The 17,473-nt window shown below is 43.0% G+C and overlaps 1 protein-coding gene and 1 non-coding gene across 2 annotated transcripts in view; both read right to left on the reverse strand.

The window, feature by feature from the left end:
• The window catches only part of HMCN1 (hemicentin 1), a 286,027-nt gene that overhangs the window by 60,550 nt on the left and 208,004 nt on the right, over positions 1-17,473 (reverse strand). The window contains exons 58-65 of the mRNA XM_060233046.1: positions 16,245-16,406; positions 14,993-15,106; positions 14,659-14,861; positions 13,873-13,954; positions 12,556-12,687; positions 11,126-11,275; positions 6,528-6,687; positions 3,059-3,183 (exon numbers count right to left, since the gene is read on the reverse strand). Of these exons, the coding sequence (XP_060089029.1) occupies positions 3,059-3,183; positions 6,528-6,687; positions 11,126-11,275; positions 12,556-12,687; positions 13,873-13,954; positions 14,659-14,861; positions 14,993-15,106; positions 16,245-16,406 (1,128 nt within the window). The remainder of the gene's footprint in view (positions 1-3,058; positions 3,184-6,527; positions 6,688-11,125; positions 11,276-12,555; positions 12,688-13,872; positions 13,955-14,658; positions 14,862-14,992; positions 15,107-16,244; positions 16,407-17,473) is intronic.
• On the reverse strand, positions 7,411-7,487 carry TRNAN-GUU (transfer RNA asparagine (anticodon GUU)). The gene has a single exon. It is a non-coding gene; the product is annotated as a tRNA-Asn (tRNA).

Consider the following 17,473-nt stretch of genomic DNA (forward strand, 5'->3'; position numbering starts at 1 on the left):
TTAAGCAATTGTATCCTTCAGTTATGTAGTGCCATAATATCCCACGGAGTTCTGCTTGTTTGGAAGCCACCATTCACGTGCTTCTCAACTTTTCAGCACAAAAAGGGCTATAGCAAAGTCCCTTCTTGCCACATTCTCAGGATACCAGGGGAGACAAAAACCAGGCTAGGAGGCTAGGAAAACATCACCAATTTTTACCATTTTGGGAGTTAATCTAATATCCAGACCTGGTCTGGGGCTCTGGAGCAGTCAGGTTTCATAATAAAGTTGGCATCATTAAGCAGAAAATGCTTCATAGTTACAAAGCACATATTTACATACAAAACCAAAGAAATGTAACCATTCAAATGTGGAAACTTTGCTTCTCATAATCTGACAGCATTTTGGCAGTGTCATGGAGGGGGGGGGGCAGATAAAATTGCTTCACAGGCTGTACTTGACTGTTGGCTGCCATTTAGACGTCCCCTAGCTAAAAAGGCATGACAGAGAAGCCTATGGGGTTCTGAATGGGAAGAAGTCCTGAGGAAAGCTCAATGGTAGCAACTGTACTGAAGATATAATTAGGCCTGGCCATCAAATAAAATGCTGGAAGGACTTTGAGCTGAAAGATATATTGGATGGTTTCTAAAGTCTATGAGAAAATACCTGGATGGATGGATATTTTAGAAACAGATATTTCTAAAAAAAATACTGTGTTTCTCATTGTAACCATGTTTATATTTTTCATTCTTCTTCAATATTGGCTTTGTTGAATGTTAGCCTATGTCTATTCCTTTTACCTTCTCTTGTTTTAAATACTTCCACCCCCTACCCCTCAATGCTGTAACTTGGTTTCCAGTTCAACATTTGGGGGGAACTGGCACCAGAGTTTGCTTCTTCATAGGCCTATGAAAAAGTCTTAACTTTTTGGCACAGAAAGGGCCATTAGTTGAGTCTTAACAAGGCCTTCATTGCAACAACCTGCCAGTGCTATGTTAGTTTAGGCAGAAGAACTAGTGCATGGTGGAAATCAGAGTAAGAGGATTTTACCCTCTATGAACTCCTTAACAAAGGGGGCAAAATTGGTGGCAGTGCTGGAGCTACATGTAGAAAGAGAGAACATGCTCTTTAAGATTCTGGAATGTTTTCTCAGACTAAATATCCTGCCCTCCCCAACCCCTAAGACATGGATCCCCTTCCCTGAGAACCCACAAAACCCTGAAGCTCAACCTTTCCCAATGGTCAGGTTCACTTGACATGGAAAGTTATGGGAGGATGCTGCAAAGTGATCATGGAGGGCTTGGGCTATTCAAGGCTATAGGGGGGAAAATCCAGTGTGATGTAGCAAAGCATATGTTTTACAGGCCTAAGGACCCCAATCATACAGTATATCCAGGATTCTTAATGAAGATAGAAGTTACATTCCAAAAGGGTAATAAATCTTCAGATGAACCCCAGTTTGACTTAATTTGACATCTGTGGTTATTGAAGGCAGGTATAATAAAATCCCCTACTAAGAAAGGTTATGCTCATGCCCCTTAGGAGAGACTGAGTCTGTAGAGCATATGTTCTTTAGCTTTCCTTTTTATAGGGAGGTTCATCTTAGAATTATTACCCCATTACTTGAGATGATCCCTGATCACATAAGCACAAACATAGCAAGCCTTCACTGGTTCTTATCTGATACAAATTCTAAGGTCACATATCAAGTTGCTAAATTCTGTGCATTGATTTCTAAATTATGTGAATCACATTTTAAAAGTTCTTAAATTTGAATTTCAATTACTGCATTATATGTGTGATTAAACTGTATGCTGGTCTTAAGAAATGAATGAATGAATGAATGAATGAATGACTTAATTCAACAATTTGTTGTTTTGAGCTGCACAGAATGGATGCTTTAATTTATTACCTAAAAACCAAACTATAGTTTTTGGACAAGGTACACTTGTTTCATGTTGGTTTGTGCTTGTGTGTGTGTGTTTGTTCATTCATTTTAGGGATATTCGTATTCTAAAATAATATATTCTGAATGCAAAAAATTTGATTGAACTTCCAGTCTTCTTAGAAGCTATAGGATTTTAAAAACAATTTTTTTTCAAGCTTCATTTGACTTCTTTTTCTAATGGGTTGGATCCAAAGTGGAGATGGTAAAGAACTGTTCTACCTTCCCCTCTCCAAATGAAGCCCACTGAACCACCTGAAATTCTGCTCAGGATGGGGAGAGTCAACAGTTGCATGGGAATAATGTTGGGCACAAAGTGAGAGTCTGCAGTGGAAAGGAAGAATCAGCAAAAACTGGTGCTACTATGCTTGCAGAACTGTCATTGTACCAGCAGAATGGGACCTTTGGATCCTTATCATAGTATTGCCATCACACTTCTAATGTATCTTTGCAACCATAAGGACCAGACATATATCTCACTAAGTTTTTTGTGTACCCTATATGTTGCCTGGAAGGAAAGGCAGCATGGTATACCCTGATCTCGTCAGATCTCAAATCATTACATTGAAGGGAAACCACAGAGAAAGACTGCAGAAGAAGGCAATGGCAAACCACCTGTTTTGCACTTGCCTTGAAACCCCTTGGCTGCGGTCTCCATTAGTTGGCTGCATCTTGACAGCACTTTTGGTATAGAGGTTAAATGCATGGATTCTAATCTGGGGAAACCGGGTTTGAGTCCCCACTCCACATGCACCTGCTGAATGACCTTGGGTCAGTCACAGTTCTTGAAAGAGCTGCTCTCTTGAAAGAGAAGTTCCTGAAAGAACTCTCCTGGCCCCACCTACCTCACAGTTTGGGAAGGGAAAGGAGGCTGTAAGCTGCTCTGAGACTTTGAGTGAAGGGCGGGATATAAATCTCCCCTTTCTTCTTCTACACACACACACACACACAGATATTGCTTAAGGGCTCAAGTGTTACCTACTCCTGCTCTTACTTTAAGTAACAGTTATGTATTATTTGAAGATAAATTTTAATTGTTTTCCATTTAAAGCAATGACAATCTTTTAAGACAATCCTATAAGACAAATTCTGATACAGAGAGTTTGCCCTGTTACTGCCCCCTCAACAACTCACCATATATGTTCACATTGAAAATTCGGTCTTCTTCCCCTGCAGGATTGATAGCTATGCAGCTATATTTCCCCACGTCACTGGTTAGTGCTCTGAAAATGTTCAATGAGCTGCCATCTGGAGCCACACTAGAAAAGACATTTCAGAAAACTAAATTTTTAAGAGCCAAACTAGATGTTTCATCTAACTTGTGGCAAGGACTGGGACTTGCAGGCACACAGTAGCTGTAAATTCCAAAAGGGAACTTAATCTCAATGCACTACAGAGGCCTGGTTTAGATTAGGACTGTGGCACAGAGAAAGGAAGGCCTTCGGCTCCTCCCACCTCATTTTCCCTAACTGAAACAGCAAAGGAGGCATTATTAATCAGACCCCCACAGCACGTTGAGTTCCTACAAGCAATTTGCAGTTGCAAGTCCCTGTGGTGGCCATAAGTTAGATGTATCATCTAGTTTGGCCATAACAATGCCATCCTTAGCAGAGATACACACTTCGAAGCCCACTGACTTTAACAGACTTATACAGGTATAACTCTGTTTAGGACTGTACAACAAATGTATATTCTTAGGCAGGGCTTTTTTTTGTAGAAAAAGCCCAGCAGGGACTCATTTGCATATTAGGCCACACCCCCTGATGCCAAGCCAGCTGGAACTGCATTCCTGTGCATTCCCTCTCAAAAAAAGCCCAGTTCTTAGGAGGTAACCTTGATACAAAAGGTATGTGACTGAACACAGGTCTCTAGCTTTGGAATCATTATGGTATAATGATGGGATCTAGGTCCTGTGGATGCATTCTGCTAGAGAACAACTGCTTTCCTACCTAAATCCTCAGAAAATATTGCATTGACATTTGAAAGTTTAGTGCTGCAACCCATAGCAGAAAAATAAAGTGAATTCCGTTAAAACTGACAGGGCTTATTTCCAAGAAACGTGGTTAGCAATTAATTGGGTTGTTACAATCATTTCACATAACCAGCTTGTGAATTCCAGTTGAAAGGATCTCTGTAGAGCTCAGCAAGCCATAATTCAATGCGTGTTTATCTGCAAAGTGGTGCTATAAATACAGCTTGAATTGTGGTTTGGAAACATGCTGGAGGAAATTACATATGTATTTCAGTGCACAATGAACATTCTAAGGTGTTGCTCAACCAACATGCAAAAATGACAAAATCGGTCCCGGGAACTGGTTCACATAAGCTGAGATTGGACGTGCCAGTTTGGGCTGACTTTATCATGAAGTGACATTGAGCAGTCATTCACAAATTTTCCCGCTGCCATTTTCACTCTTGAAGAATCATATAAAATATTCATACCACTATACATAAGAACATAATAGAAGCCATGTTGGATCAGGCCAATGGCCCATCCAGTCCAACACTCTGTGTCACACAGTGGCCAAAAAAACCCAGGTGCCATCAGGAGGTCCATCAGTGGGGCCAGGACACTAGAAGCCCTCCCACTGTTGCCCCTCCCCCAAGCACCAAGAATACAGAGCATCACTGCCCCAGATTTATTCATTTATTGAGTTGGATCCAAGTATGACATTCCACCAGCAGAGTGACAGTAACGCTGGTGGAACAGCTCTTTTATTATCAGAGAAAGCAAAACTATTTCTGCTTATTTCCCACACTCAACAGAATTTCTGGGGGCCCAGTACACTATGGTAAGAGTAGAGAGGCAGGAAAGTCTTCCATCTTCACTCTGCAGTTAGTGGTTTGAATCCTAACCATTGTATTTCACTAATTCACTAATTCACTAACGCAATAGCACTTTTATTAATTTAATTTAATTGATTGATTGATTTTAAACTTGTCAGAATTTTGAATGCTGGATTAACTTTGTTTTTATATAATGCTGTTAGCCGCCCTGAGCCTGCTCCGGCGGGGAGGGCGGGATACAAATAAAAATTATCTATCTATCTATCTATCTATCTATCTATCTATCTATCTATCTATCTATCTATCTATCTATCTATCTATCTATCTATCTATCATCTATCTATCTATCTATCTATCTATCTAATTGTTCTCTACTAAAAAGAGTGTCTGAGGTAAGATACCATGATAATCTAGAAGCTGCTAGGCTGCTTTCACTCCGTTTGCCTCCCTGGGAGGAGAAGGAGGAGTTCGCCCGTTTGGGCGCGCAATTGAGAGGCAGAGCATAGCCGTGTTAACGGCTAGCTCTATGCTCCCCTTTTGACACTTTGTTGGTGATCGGCCCTCCTGCCCACCCTGTATGATATGTAGGCTTTGCTGGTTGCCTCATTTGAGGAGCCGGGTAGGAATTTTTTACACTCTGGCTGTTTGGCTGCTGCTGGGGTGTGTTTTTTGCCTACCCTGCATAGCATTACAGTGGATTGTGGAATTAGCTTAGGGATGGTGCCTTTAAATAGGTGGTCACTTTAGTTTGCAGGTTTTTGGGGTTTAGGACACTATGCGGCTAGGGGAGGACTGCGAAGCATCCCCCTTTTGGGGAATTTGGAGTCTGGCATGATCAACCTTGGGTTTGGAGACCCGGGTTTGGAGAATGCAGACTGTCCAGGAGGGTGCCTTTCCAGCGAGATGTGCATCTGGGTTTGGGCCCTCTGGTGCGGGTCTCCCTGCTGGGCCTGCCTTGAGGGAGCTGAGTTGCTCAGCTCCGACTGGGGGCTGGGTCTCTCGCCCGTTAATGGCAGGGGAGCGGTCGCGGTGACCCCTAGCCCTGGCCAGGCCGCTGGAGGGGTGCCCTTGCTGTTTATTCTGTTATAGTTAATAAAGTGGCCCAATTTTATTTCAATGTATTGTGTCCGACTCTTTATTCCAACCTTGGGGGGCAATACTGAGAATGCATTAGGGTTCAAAGCCTTTGTTTGGAGGAGCAGCCTTCCACATGCATCATCAATAGTTTAAATATATTCTCTGGCCTGTTCTTATCAAAATGCTCTTAACATATATATAGTACATGAGAAATCTCAAAGGCTCTGTGCAGTGATTACAGTTTTCAGTGTACCAACGTCACATAATAGGAGAACATGCTACTCATAATAGTTCTGATGCAGGCAGTTACTTGCCATTTTTTGTGAATAGTGCCTGCATAAATGTGTGTCTTCAAAAATCTGGCTGCACATATTATAGCTAGAAAATACACAATGCTCGATTCTCCCAGAATGGCAACAGTATATAGCATCATGATTGGGAGTAGCATGATTGCCCCTTATATACAGTTGGGTTACCAAAATGGTAATGACTGAACTGCATTTGTGTTTTTCATCAGATGCACAATGTCTAAAGCCAGCATGGACCTAGCGTTCTTAAAGCCTTGTTCAGAATTTTGTTTGGCTTCCTCACCAGTTCTGCTCTCTGGCTTGGCTTTCTCCCACTTTTCTTTCCCCCTCGTATTTCAGTTCTCCTTTGTGTCACCTTTCTCCTCTCTCCTTACTTTACTTCTTTGTGAGGACTCTGGTTTGCTTCAGAACAAGAGATCTCAACACTTCACCTTATCCGCTGAGATTCATCACTGCTGATTGGTTTTCCATCTTTCAGCCACTGAATTACAGGTGAGGGGATTCCATTGGCCTTACAGGAAAGCTGGATGTTTTCCCCAATGACGACACTCACTTCACTTGGCATCTCAGAACCAGCAATGTCTGGAGGAACTTTGTGAAGGAAAAATGTACATTAGCAACATCTCCACATAAGCAAGATAATGGCTCAGCTCAGTTCAGCCACCAAACAAAAAGCATGCCTTAAAGTCAAACTAGAAATGTTGATTGAGATTAATTCAACCATACAATGCAGTGAGAACAAGGGATCTTGTGCCCCTTCCCCATCCCTTTCCAAGGGCTGAAAACCCCCACCCCATGGATGTTTCTCACCACAACTGTTAAAACTTAGCCAGGCCTTGACCATCTACAGTAAGCATCTAGAACAGGGATGGGGAACCTTTTTCCTGCCAAGGGCCATATGGATATTTATAACATCATTCACAGGCCATAAAAATTATCACTATAAAAAACAGTGCTCCACTGAGGAAGAATGATTCAGGTCAGCAAAATTAAGGCAAATAATTGTTTTTCTATTTGAAGTCATGTGGGGAGAGCTTAATCTGGCACACACACACAAACCCAGCCTGCTGCTCTAGGCAAATGCCTAGCAGGAACTCAGTAGCATATTAGGTCACACACTCATTAGCATATTAGGCCACACCATCTGGGATAATCAAGTGCAAACTGAACTGTGACAGTAACTTTTCCAGGCCCTGCAGCAATTCTAGCCAGCCAGGCCCCAGGGAGGCTGCTGCACAGTACATCTAGGCCAGTGGTGGGATTGAAATAAATTAACAACAGGTTCTATGTCCTACGTGCCTGGAACCTTTTTAGTGGGAGATGCCAGGGTTTGAACCTGGGACCTTCTGCTTAACAAGCAGATGTTCTACCGCTGAGCCACCAGCCCTCCCCTAAAATATCATATATATGAACATCTGAAGCTGCCTTCTACTGAACCAGACCCCCTTTGGTCCCTCAAAGTCAGTCTTGTCTACTCAGACTGGCAGCGGGACTTTCTGCTTAACAAGCAGATGCTCTGCTACTGAGCCACCATCCCTCTCCCAAAATTGAAACTACAAATGCAGCCCACGCTACTCAGGGCAACAAAACGAGGGCTGCAATCCCCTCTTAAAGCTGGCTATGCTTGTAGCCGCCACCACCTCCTGTGACAGTGAATTCCACATGTTAATCACCCTATGGGTGAAGAAGGACTTCTTTTTATCCATTTTAACCTGACTGCTCAGCAATTTTACTAAATGCCCACGAGTTCTTGTATTGTGAGAAAGGGAGAAAAGTACTTCTTTCTCTACTTTCTCCACCCCATGCATAATCTTGTAAACCTCTATCATGTCACCCCGCAGTCGAAGCTAAAGAGCTTCTCCAAGCTAAAGAGCCCCAAGTGTTTTAACCTTTCTTCGTAGAGAAAGTGTTCCAACCCTTTAATCATTCTAGTTGCCCTTCTCTGGACTTTTCCCAATGCTATAATATCCTTTTTGAGGTGCGGCGACCAGAATTGCACACAGTATTCCAAATGAGACCGCACCGTCGATTTATACAGGGGCATGATGATACTGACTGATTTGTTTTCAAGTCCCTTCCTAATAATTCCCAGCATAGCATTGGCCTTTTCTATTGCAGTCGCACACAGTCTCAACATTTTTCAATGAGTTATCTACCACACACACACACACAAAATAATGCACTTTCAATGCATTTCCCAACTGGATTTTACGGTGTGAACAGGCGAAATTCAGATGGAAAGTGCATTGAAAGAGGATCGAAAGTGCATTGTTTAGCGTGTGTGTGACCGCAGCCTCAGTTGGACCCTTCCAGGTGGGCAGCCGCGTTGATCTGAAGCAGCAGAACAAACCAGGAGTCAAGTTGCACCTTGAAGATCACTCTCTCTATATTTAGGACTGCTGGTCATTGCATCCTATGAAGTGCGCTTGGAGCACACGGAAGCTTACATTCTGAATAAAAACTCATTGGTCTTAAATGTGCCACTTGACTCCCGCTTTGTTCTTCAGTTAGACTGTGAAAAGGCAGCTCCTCTTTAAGGGAGAAACAAGTTCCAGGAGAAGCCCGACGGCCGAAAGGCAGGGGGAGGCCGAGGACTCGGTCGATCGCGGCAGAAAAGCTTCGCACCCCCATCCCGCTCTGGTTTATGCATCGCTGATCCCTCTCCATAGACTCTGAGCTGTCAAGTCAAGGCGGAGAGGTGGTTTTCAAAAGCATGGGCTTTTCTGATCCCGGGCGCTTCGGTCCCGCGTGGATAGGGAAGGAGAACTGGGAATGGTGAGGGGCCGGGGAGGGGGGGCAGGGAAGGGGCTTTCAAGGCCACGCAGCCACACCTGGATCGCGGCAGGGGGCGCCCAGCGGGAGTGCGGCTTCCTCCGCCCACCTGAGGCCTGGGTCCGTCGGCGGAGAAGCCAAGTGCTCCGGGGCCGCTCTCGCTCCGGCGCGGGAGGAACCACCAGAGCCCAGTGGGCTCTGCTTTGGGGCCCATGCAAAGGAGGTCCCCCAGGTGCGTCTCAGGGAGTCCCTCACTTCAATGTCGTTTTCAGCCAAAAGAGGAGCGAAGCTTCATCTGCTTTCATCTGCACGCCGCTTTTAACACAGAGCGGAGGCTTCTGAAGGAACACAGAAGCCCCGCCCCCTGCAAACGCGCCAAAAGCGCGCTAGATTGGCCGCTCTCTCCTCTGGAGGGGGGAAAATCTCCCCAGCAGCCACGCCGTGATGCGGCGGGCTGCTGGAGGCGCCTTCGTGAACAAACAAAGCCAGGCCCCACGGAGGCTGCCACACGGCTCGGTTTAGTCCAGCAATCCCCGAGGGCCACACCAAGTGACCTCAAGGGTCGTATATGGCCCTCGGGACAGAGGTTCCCCACCCCTGATCTAGAACCTTTTCAGTGTCTCTTCATTAAGTGAGAAAGTGAGATTGCCAAGGTGCCTGGAGGAGAGCAAGCTGGTTATGGAGAAAGAGGAGTCCACCATCTGTGGCTAGCTTGCTCTGTTCCTGGGGGCTGCTGTTTTTATTTTTATGTTAGTATATTTCTATTCTGCCCATTCTCCATAGGCTCAGGGTGGAGTACAACATATGATAAAACAATAAAATTCAATAAAAACATTTTAAAAACAGACAACTCAACAGCACTCAGAGAAGTTTACTATATCATCACGTATTGCCCAGCCTGGCCGTCTCACATCATGATATCTCATAGAGATGGCAGATGATCCATTTTATAGCACAGGTGACAGTGCCAACAGGGGAGGCCAACTAGATCAAGAATAGACGCCCGCAGCCTCAGCTAAAAGCCTGGTGGAACAGCTCCATTTTACAGGCCCTACAGAAGGCTAATAAGCCAGGTATTGCGGTGGCAGTTTTACTTTTTCTTATCTACAGTTATTTTTTCTACTGCACACAACTACCTGGGTGCTGGCCTGGGTTGAGAGCATGGAGGCTGTGAAGATGGGGATGGCGATATCCATCCCTTACCCACAGCTCAGGGACACTCACAGCTTACTTGTCCTCCAGTTCCTCTGTTTCAAGGTGGCCACCACAAGCTTACTGGGCATTGAATGGCCTTGTCTACATTCCTGTGATGGGTGCCACACTGGGGAATGGTGCTCAGAAGATCCACAGATAGCATATCAAAGACTCACATGTGGCTCCCAAGCCGCTGGTTGAGTATCACTAATGTAGAACAAGTAGATTATGGCCTGGTGGGCACAAAGACCATCATTCCTCTCATGGGACTATCATTCCAGGCCCAGGGCAGGTCTCTCTAAATCCATTCAGCATTTTCAATGCAACTTTTGTTTACACTAATGTAGTTCACTGGAGCCCATGCAAATCAGTTAGCATTCCCTGTTCCCATTATATCCAATGGTCCTTCAGACATCTCCCGTTGTTCCTAGTGGGCATTTTTGTCATTCATTTAGTACATCCTGCCTCAGCTCTAGTTATTCAGCCAAAGAAGAACAATAGGGTCCCACCCAAGAAGGAGGGGAAAGAGAACTGCAGTTCTCTATGACTTGACTCCTTTTATGGTATAAGCCTCCCTGAGCCCACTTTGGCAGGAAGGGTGGAATAGAAATCCCATTAATAAATGACATCAACAATAACAATAAAGGTGATTGGCTGGGAGAGCTCGGTGCTTTCATTTAGGAATAGGCAAGGCCTTGTGTTCACAATAATGAGTCATGATTATGGTTCATGTATGTTCTTAGCCCCAAGCTGATGTAGTAAAGCACTAGAGATCTACTGTGTCCTATGGTGATTTCTCCACAAAGGGAGGCCACACCAGCACCAAGATGGTTGCCTATTGTTTTTAGGCTCAGATTCACCAGATATAAAGAATTGCATAGCTATGTAGTGCTATTAAGCTACGTAGTGCTTTTATTTGGAGACTTGTATTAAAATACAAGTCTCCAAATCAAAGCACTATGTAGCTTAATAAATGTATGCAAGGTACTATCCCAAGTCTATCCGAAGACTATTATTTTTAGCAGAGTGGAACACATGCAGACAAATACACCAAATATTGTACCTTGAACAGAAAGACTGTAAAATTTCCGAGCTTTGCCTTCTACATTTGAAGCAATGCAGGAGTAGTTCCCACTATCTGAATGTTGTGACCTAGCAATTTGCAGCTTGCTGCCTCCCGACAAAATATGCATCTCAAGAGAGTCAGAGTTTTCTAAATGTAAACAAATGAAAAGGAATCAGTAACTGTTTGATATATTACAGAAATTGCAAGTTTTTTCCTAGATGACTGCTGAACTCAACTGTGCAGTGAGCTTGTAGAGTATTAGGGAGAGATGACATGCTGTCTGTGTGTCCCAGCTGGCTCACTGTACTTTCTTCTTCAACACTCTTTATCCTTTGAATAATATACCTGTATTAAGCCACAACACTTCAGTAGCTATCCAGGCTGAGTAGAATCTTGGTAAGATTCACAGTCTGTCCTTAGATTATATCCCTTGGTTGATACAGGCAAGTTAACTGAGTTTCAGGCCACATTCCTTGAACCCTTTTGCATTTATAGAATATGGGTGTTTAAGACTTCCTAACTATGAGGTAATCTGCCTACCATTAGAAAGTCAGCTATCATCAAGGGCTAAAAGAGATCCAGTGCCAACCAGCCTCTTCTCTGTGACATATCAAGCTCTTTAATGTGTCACTTAGTATTTGACTGTAATGTTTAAATGACTTTTGTTAGCAGTTTTGAGAAGGGCTTTGGCTGTGATAACAAGGTTGATAATAGGGTTGCACACTCCAACTTGGGAAATTCCTGTAGATCACCAGGCAATGCCTGGGGAGGGTTGAGTTTGGGAAGAAAGCACAGCAGGGATACAATACTATGAAATTTGCCCCCTTCCCCCCCCTACCCGCTGCTATTTTTTGCAATGGAATTGATCTCTGTAGTCTAGAAATCAGTAGTAATTCCAGGAGGTTGGCAACCTTAAATAAAGCAGGGTATGATTTCTGTATATAAATAAAATAATCCCTTCCCATCATTTCACATAGTTGCACTCATAATTCATCGATTTGCTTAGAATCTTGAATCAACTTTGCTGAGTTTCCTATTCTGCAGGACTTTTCAAATTCCCTTACGAGATAGGGCGGGGTATAAATCACAAATTAAATTTAAAAATTCTTTTTTTCCTCCTTTCTTTCTGGAGGCTGGTAATGATTCTAGATAATGTTTATAGAAAAATGTTTTACACGTATCATTGTAACCTGCCTTGAAACCTTTGTTGAATGAAGGCAGGTTAAAAGCGAGGAAATAAATTAAAAACATTTCTTATCCTGATTAAACCTCCTTAAAAAAACTCCAGGGAAAGAGCAAGGAAATTAAAAAATTGTGCTCATTTTTTGGTCTTATCATTACCTTGTCCTATTAAATTTGGCTGAACTCTTCATATCTTAGTATACTAGACAAACATGCATTACTACATGAATTACAGAGCAGATTACCAATTGGCTTTCCATTCTTCAGCCATGTTATCACTGGTGGAGGAATTCCAGTGGCATCACATGTAAAGGTTACAGGGTTACTGATAGTTTCATTGATCCACTCTTGATGAGGGCCTTCAATGTTGGGTGGAACTGTGAACAAGAACAAATAATTGCCAAAAGATCCCCATCTCAACACTATGCTCCTTCCCTTTCCCACCCCAATACAACTTCCAGTTGTGCAGTCACCTAAAAGTGACAGGCATAATTAATTAAGAAATATTTCCTGGAAGAAAAGAGCCCAAGACAAATGGGCTTTTGTCCAATGAGCTGTTTGATTAACTAACTGTTAGCTAATCTATCTGTAAACCCATCCATCCATTTCCTTTCCTTTCTCTAAGGAGCTCAGGACACCACAGAGAATTTTCCTTTGTTCCATTTGATATTTTAATTGACTGATTGAACCTTTCTATAGCAGCCCTGCTCCTGAGCATCTCAAGACCAAGGTTATGATCCTCAGAACAATCCTGTAAGATCAGTGAGGATAAAAGCAGAAGCAACTAACCAGCTCAAGGTCACCCAGTCAGCTTCATTGACAAATGGTGATTTGAAACTAGGGGCATTTTCCCACAGAGCTTACCTCGGAGCGACGTCCCTCTTCACTGTGCAGCGTCTGCGCGGATTTCTCACCAACTGCTCCGCATAACCAAGAAGTGCCGGACCTTTTGCGTCGCAGATGTAAACCACTAAAAACCAGTTTATGTTAGCGACGCAAAAGCCGTGGCTCTTCCTGGTTATTCGGAGCAGTTGATGGGAAATCCGCGCAGATGCTGCGTGGTGAAGAGGGACGTCCCTCCGAGGTAAGCTCTGTGGGAAAACGCCCTAGGTCTTTGGTCCTTGTCTGACATGCTACACGCTACTTCACAATGGATGATTCTATATAGGGTTTCTCTCCTCAAAGAAGGGCAGCTCACCCCCACAGTTTTTGGGGGTTTCTATTCTGAATATGACTTATGAGGCTCCAAGAGCTCCCCATTTACACTGGATCAAATGTAAACCTGCTTTAATCTGATTGAAACAAGGAAATGTAGATGGAGCTTCCAGCCTATATGGGGAAAGGGCACAGTTAAGCTCCTCCTTCACAATGGAATGGACACTGCAGCTCTGGCAGAAAGGAGGAGAGGATTTTTGGGCCTCAGTTGCCCAGCACAATTTTGTTACTTTGGCACTTTGTGACAATTGGAAGTGAGACAGGGCTTGAAGTTGCCATCCCCACTTTATTCCACCCCATCCCACATGGAATCAACCATAGGCTCTCTGTTGTTTCTATAAGCTTACCATGAACATTAAGGTGGAAATTTTTGTCATCACGCCCTGCGATATTTGTAGCTTTACAAACATACTGGCCTGTATCAGACACCTGAGAATGTAAGAAGGGAAATTATATCTGAGTGCCACTTTGTTGAAAATAACATCTTTCAGCTGCAAAACAAATAGCTTAACAGCAACACACAATAAATAAGAATAGCAAATTGACTTGAACAGTCACTCAAGAGCATTTGGGAGCTTGCTGCATAGGCTGAATGCATAAGCAAACCAGATTAAAAAATCAACTATTTATTATATTTCTGCATTGCTTTTCCTTGGCACTCAATGTGGTTTTCAATCAAACAAGATAATTATGAACATAATTATTTCCCCTACCCCATCTCCAATTTTAGTCCCGCTAATTAAATCACTGGCATGCTTAAAAGGAGTTATACCCAAACATGTTGATGAATAGGGATTGTGACAGCTGATTCAAATATCTAGTCTGCTGGACAACATTCAGTACAAGGCTGGTGGGGGAAAACAGTCCCTGTTTGTACTGAAAAGGCGATTACATGAATCAACCTTATCTTTAGTGGTCTACTATCCACCAATGAGAGATGCATTAGTTTAAACAAGCTGATTGCTACCACTTTTCTGAAAGGGCTATGAGGGGGAATGGCTAAACATATTCTGACTCCCTTGTCTTTTTACCTCTCCGCTACACTATAAGGATCAATCTGTTTGGGCTTAAAATGTGCATTTTTGTATTTGGCATAAGCTACCTTGAGAGTCTGACAGAGCAAATTTATATACCTCCGCACTCCTGATGTGAAGCATTTGTCCATCAGCATTGATTCCCACATTGGACGATGCTGTGATCATGCGTCCGTTCTTGTACCAGGTAATGACAGGAGGTGGAACAGCATTGGATTCGCATTCTAGTGTTACTGGCATCCCCACCCTCACATTTACCACAGAAAGAGCTGAGCCGCTGTGGTCTTTAATGCTTGGAGGAACTTTGAAGGAAAAACACATGTATATATATTTACTTTCCTTGGATGAAAGAACTGCAACCTTAGAGAAATTACCAGATTTTAATATTTTTTTTGCAATTTTTTCTCAGTCGAAAAGACACAGTAAAACACACCATAAACTGTAAGGAAGTTCCTTCTCATGCTTTCCCCAGCACTGTTTCTGGCTACACACACATATTCTCCACCATCAGACAACCGGGCCCTAGGAATCTGCAGTGTTCGACCACCTGAAATGATTCCGAGACAGCAAAACTCTTTAACATGGGCTTTTAGCTTACAACATTAGAACAGAATTTTAAAAACACATGTCATATGAAACTATAACAAGAACTGAAAAGAGAGAGAGAGGTACTAGGAAGAAAACAGTGTCTTATTACCTATTTTCTTTTTAAAAAATGATTTCGTGTCTCTAGTCCTGGATGATATAGTAGCAAACGATAATACTGGGCGTTTTCGCACTGACCTTAATTGGCAGCGACGTCCCTCTTCACCGCGCAGGATCTGCGCGGATTTCGCACCAATTGCTGCGGAGCACCCGGAAGAGCCGCAAAGTCCCGCGGCTTTTGTGGCGCAAATGGAAACTGGTTTTTGGTGGTTTCCATTTGCGCCGCAAAAGCCGCGGGACTTTGCGGCTCTTCCGGGTGCTCCGCAGCAATTGGTGCGAAATCCACGCAGATCCTGCGCGGTGAAGAGGGACGTCGCTGCCGATTAAGGTCAGTGCGAAAACGCCCACTGTTTAAAAATCTAATTGTGAAATGGTGGCACGAATATCTAAGGGGAAATTAGGTTTCCCTGACACTTCTGAGTTCAGTTTGCATTATGCTCTTCCTTGGGCCATTCTGTCCCTTTCTATTTGAGGTAAATATACCAGCTGTCAAGTGTGTTTGTACATTTTGGCCTTACTAGCTTTGAAGGGAAGCAAAAAAAGCAACCTCTTTTTTCTTGAACTTTTTCCTTTTCTTACATCCCTCATTAGCTTAAAAGCAACATATGGCCTCATAAGCAATGGCCATACTGAACACACACTAATGGCCCTCGCCAGCTTACTGATGCCATGTTATTAGGCTACAGAACTGACCATTTGTTCTTTCTGTCCTTCTTTGGACAGCAGCACTTTTAAACAGAAAAAAGAAGGCAGCATTTGCAGCTCAAGTGGCTACTCCAAATAATTATATTTTTGATTCGAAAATGTTCAAGAATTTTTGTTTTTCTCTCAATTGTATCATTTTAAGAACACAATATGCAAAACTTTAACGTTAGCACAATGTCTCAAGCATACATTTATCCTCAGCCACTTTATCTTGACAAAAGCTGACATGCAAAGGAAAAAGAGGAGGAAAATACATAACAGTAGAGTCTCCTTACCAGGTGCAATAAGAGCATTTGTATTCAAGCTGATAGGTTTTCCATTCTTGAGCCAACTGAGATCAGGAGGAGGAAAGCCAGTAACCTCGCAGGTCAATGAGATGAAGTTATTCACAACCACAGTCAAATTCTCAGAATTACTGCCAACAATACTTGGAGGGACTGTGGAAAGATATACAAGTCCAAACATTCTTGCTACTTGAACTACATTCTGTCTCATCAAGCATCAGAAAAACAAAATAATCTGTCAGATCAAACAGGAGAAAAAAAACAAGTGCATTTGTATGGCCTTTTGTTTAGTTTTAAAATCTCCATGACACCCTTTTACTGATAAGACAGTACACAGGCCAGTCCAGAACAACATTAAAAGCACAAGAAAGTACACAATGTCATATTACAATCTAAATAAAAATAAAATAATACACATCAGTAGTACAGTACAAAGAGCAGTAATTAGTAATCCGCAGCCATTAACAGCAACAAAATTGCCAGAAGCGACTGAGTAAAATCCAGGAGAGGGCGGGGTTTGGGGAGGGGAGGGGCCTCAGCATGGTACAATGCCATAGAGTCCACCCTTCAAAGCAGTCATTTCCTGCAGGGGAGCTGATCTCTGACAGCTGGGGATCAGTTGTAAAAGCAGGAGATAACAGGCGTATGAGAAATGGGAGAGATAAATGATTTCATATGGGTGAGAGAATGTATGAGTGAATGGGGAAAGCCATAAGGAAGAAGGCTATAACACTCATGACAGGAGATGACCACAGCATCTTCCTACAAGGACCTAGTCTGTGGATTTAAGTCTCCACAGATGGAGCCATGTTGAAAATTATATTCAGGGGTAGTCAATGGTAAAAAAATGTTTTGCAATATTGTACAGGGAAAAGTGACATAACTTGGTAACTGACTAAACATTGGGAACAATACAGGAAGATAATTAAAAATCAAGCCAACCATCAATTGGTAATGAAATTGACTCATTTAGAGAGTCACTGAAGAAAGGAAGAGAGGTATGTGCTTCAAGTTTTAGACATGTTCAGTTTGAGATTTTTTTTGTTTATTGAGATATTTGTACCCTACTTTTCTCCTCAATGGAGACCCCAAACATCTCACAACATTGTTCCCCCTTCCATTTTATCCTACTATAACTTTGCAAAGTAAGTTAGTTGAGAGAGTGGCCTATGCTCACCCAGCAAGTTTTCATGACAGAGTGGGGATTCAAACCTGGTATT

The sequence above is a fragment of the Heteronotia binoei genome, chromosome 2 (genome assembly GCF_032191835.1).
Source record: "Heteronotia binoei isolate CCM8104 ecotype False Entrance Well chromosome 2, APGP_CSIRO_Hbin_v1, whole genome shotgun sequence".
Classification (NCBI taxonomy): domain Eukaryota; kingdom Metazoa; phylum Chordata; class Lepidosauria; order Squamata; family Gekkonidae; genus Heteronotia; species Heteronotia binoei.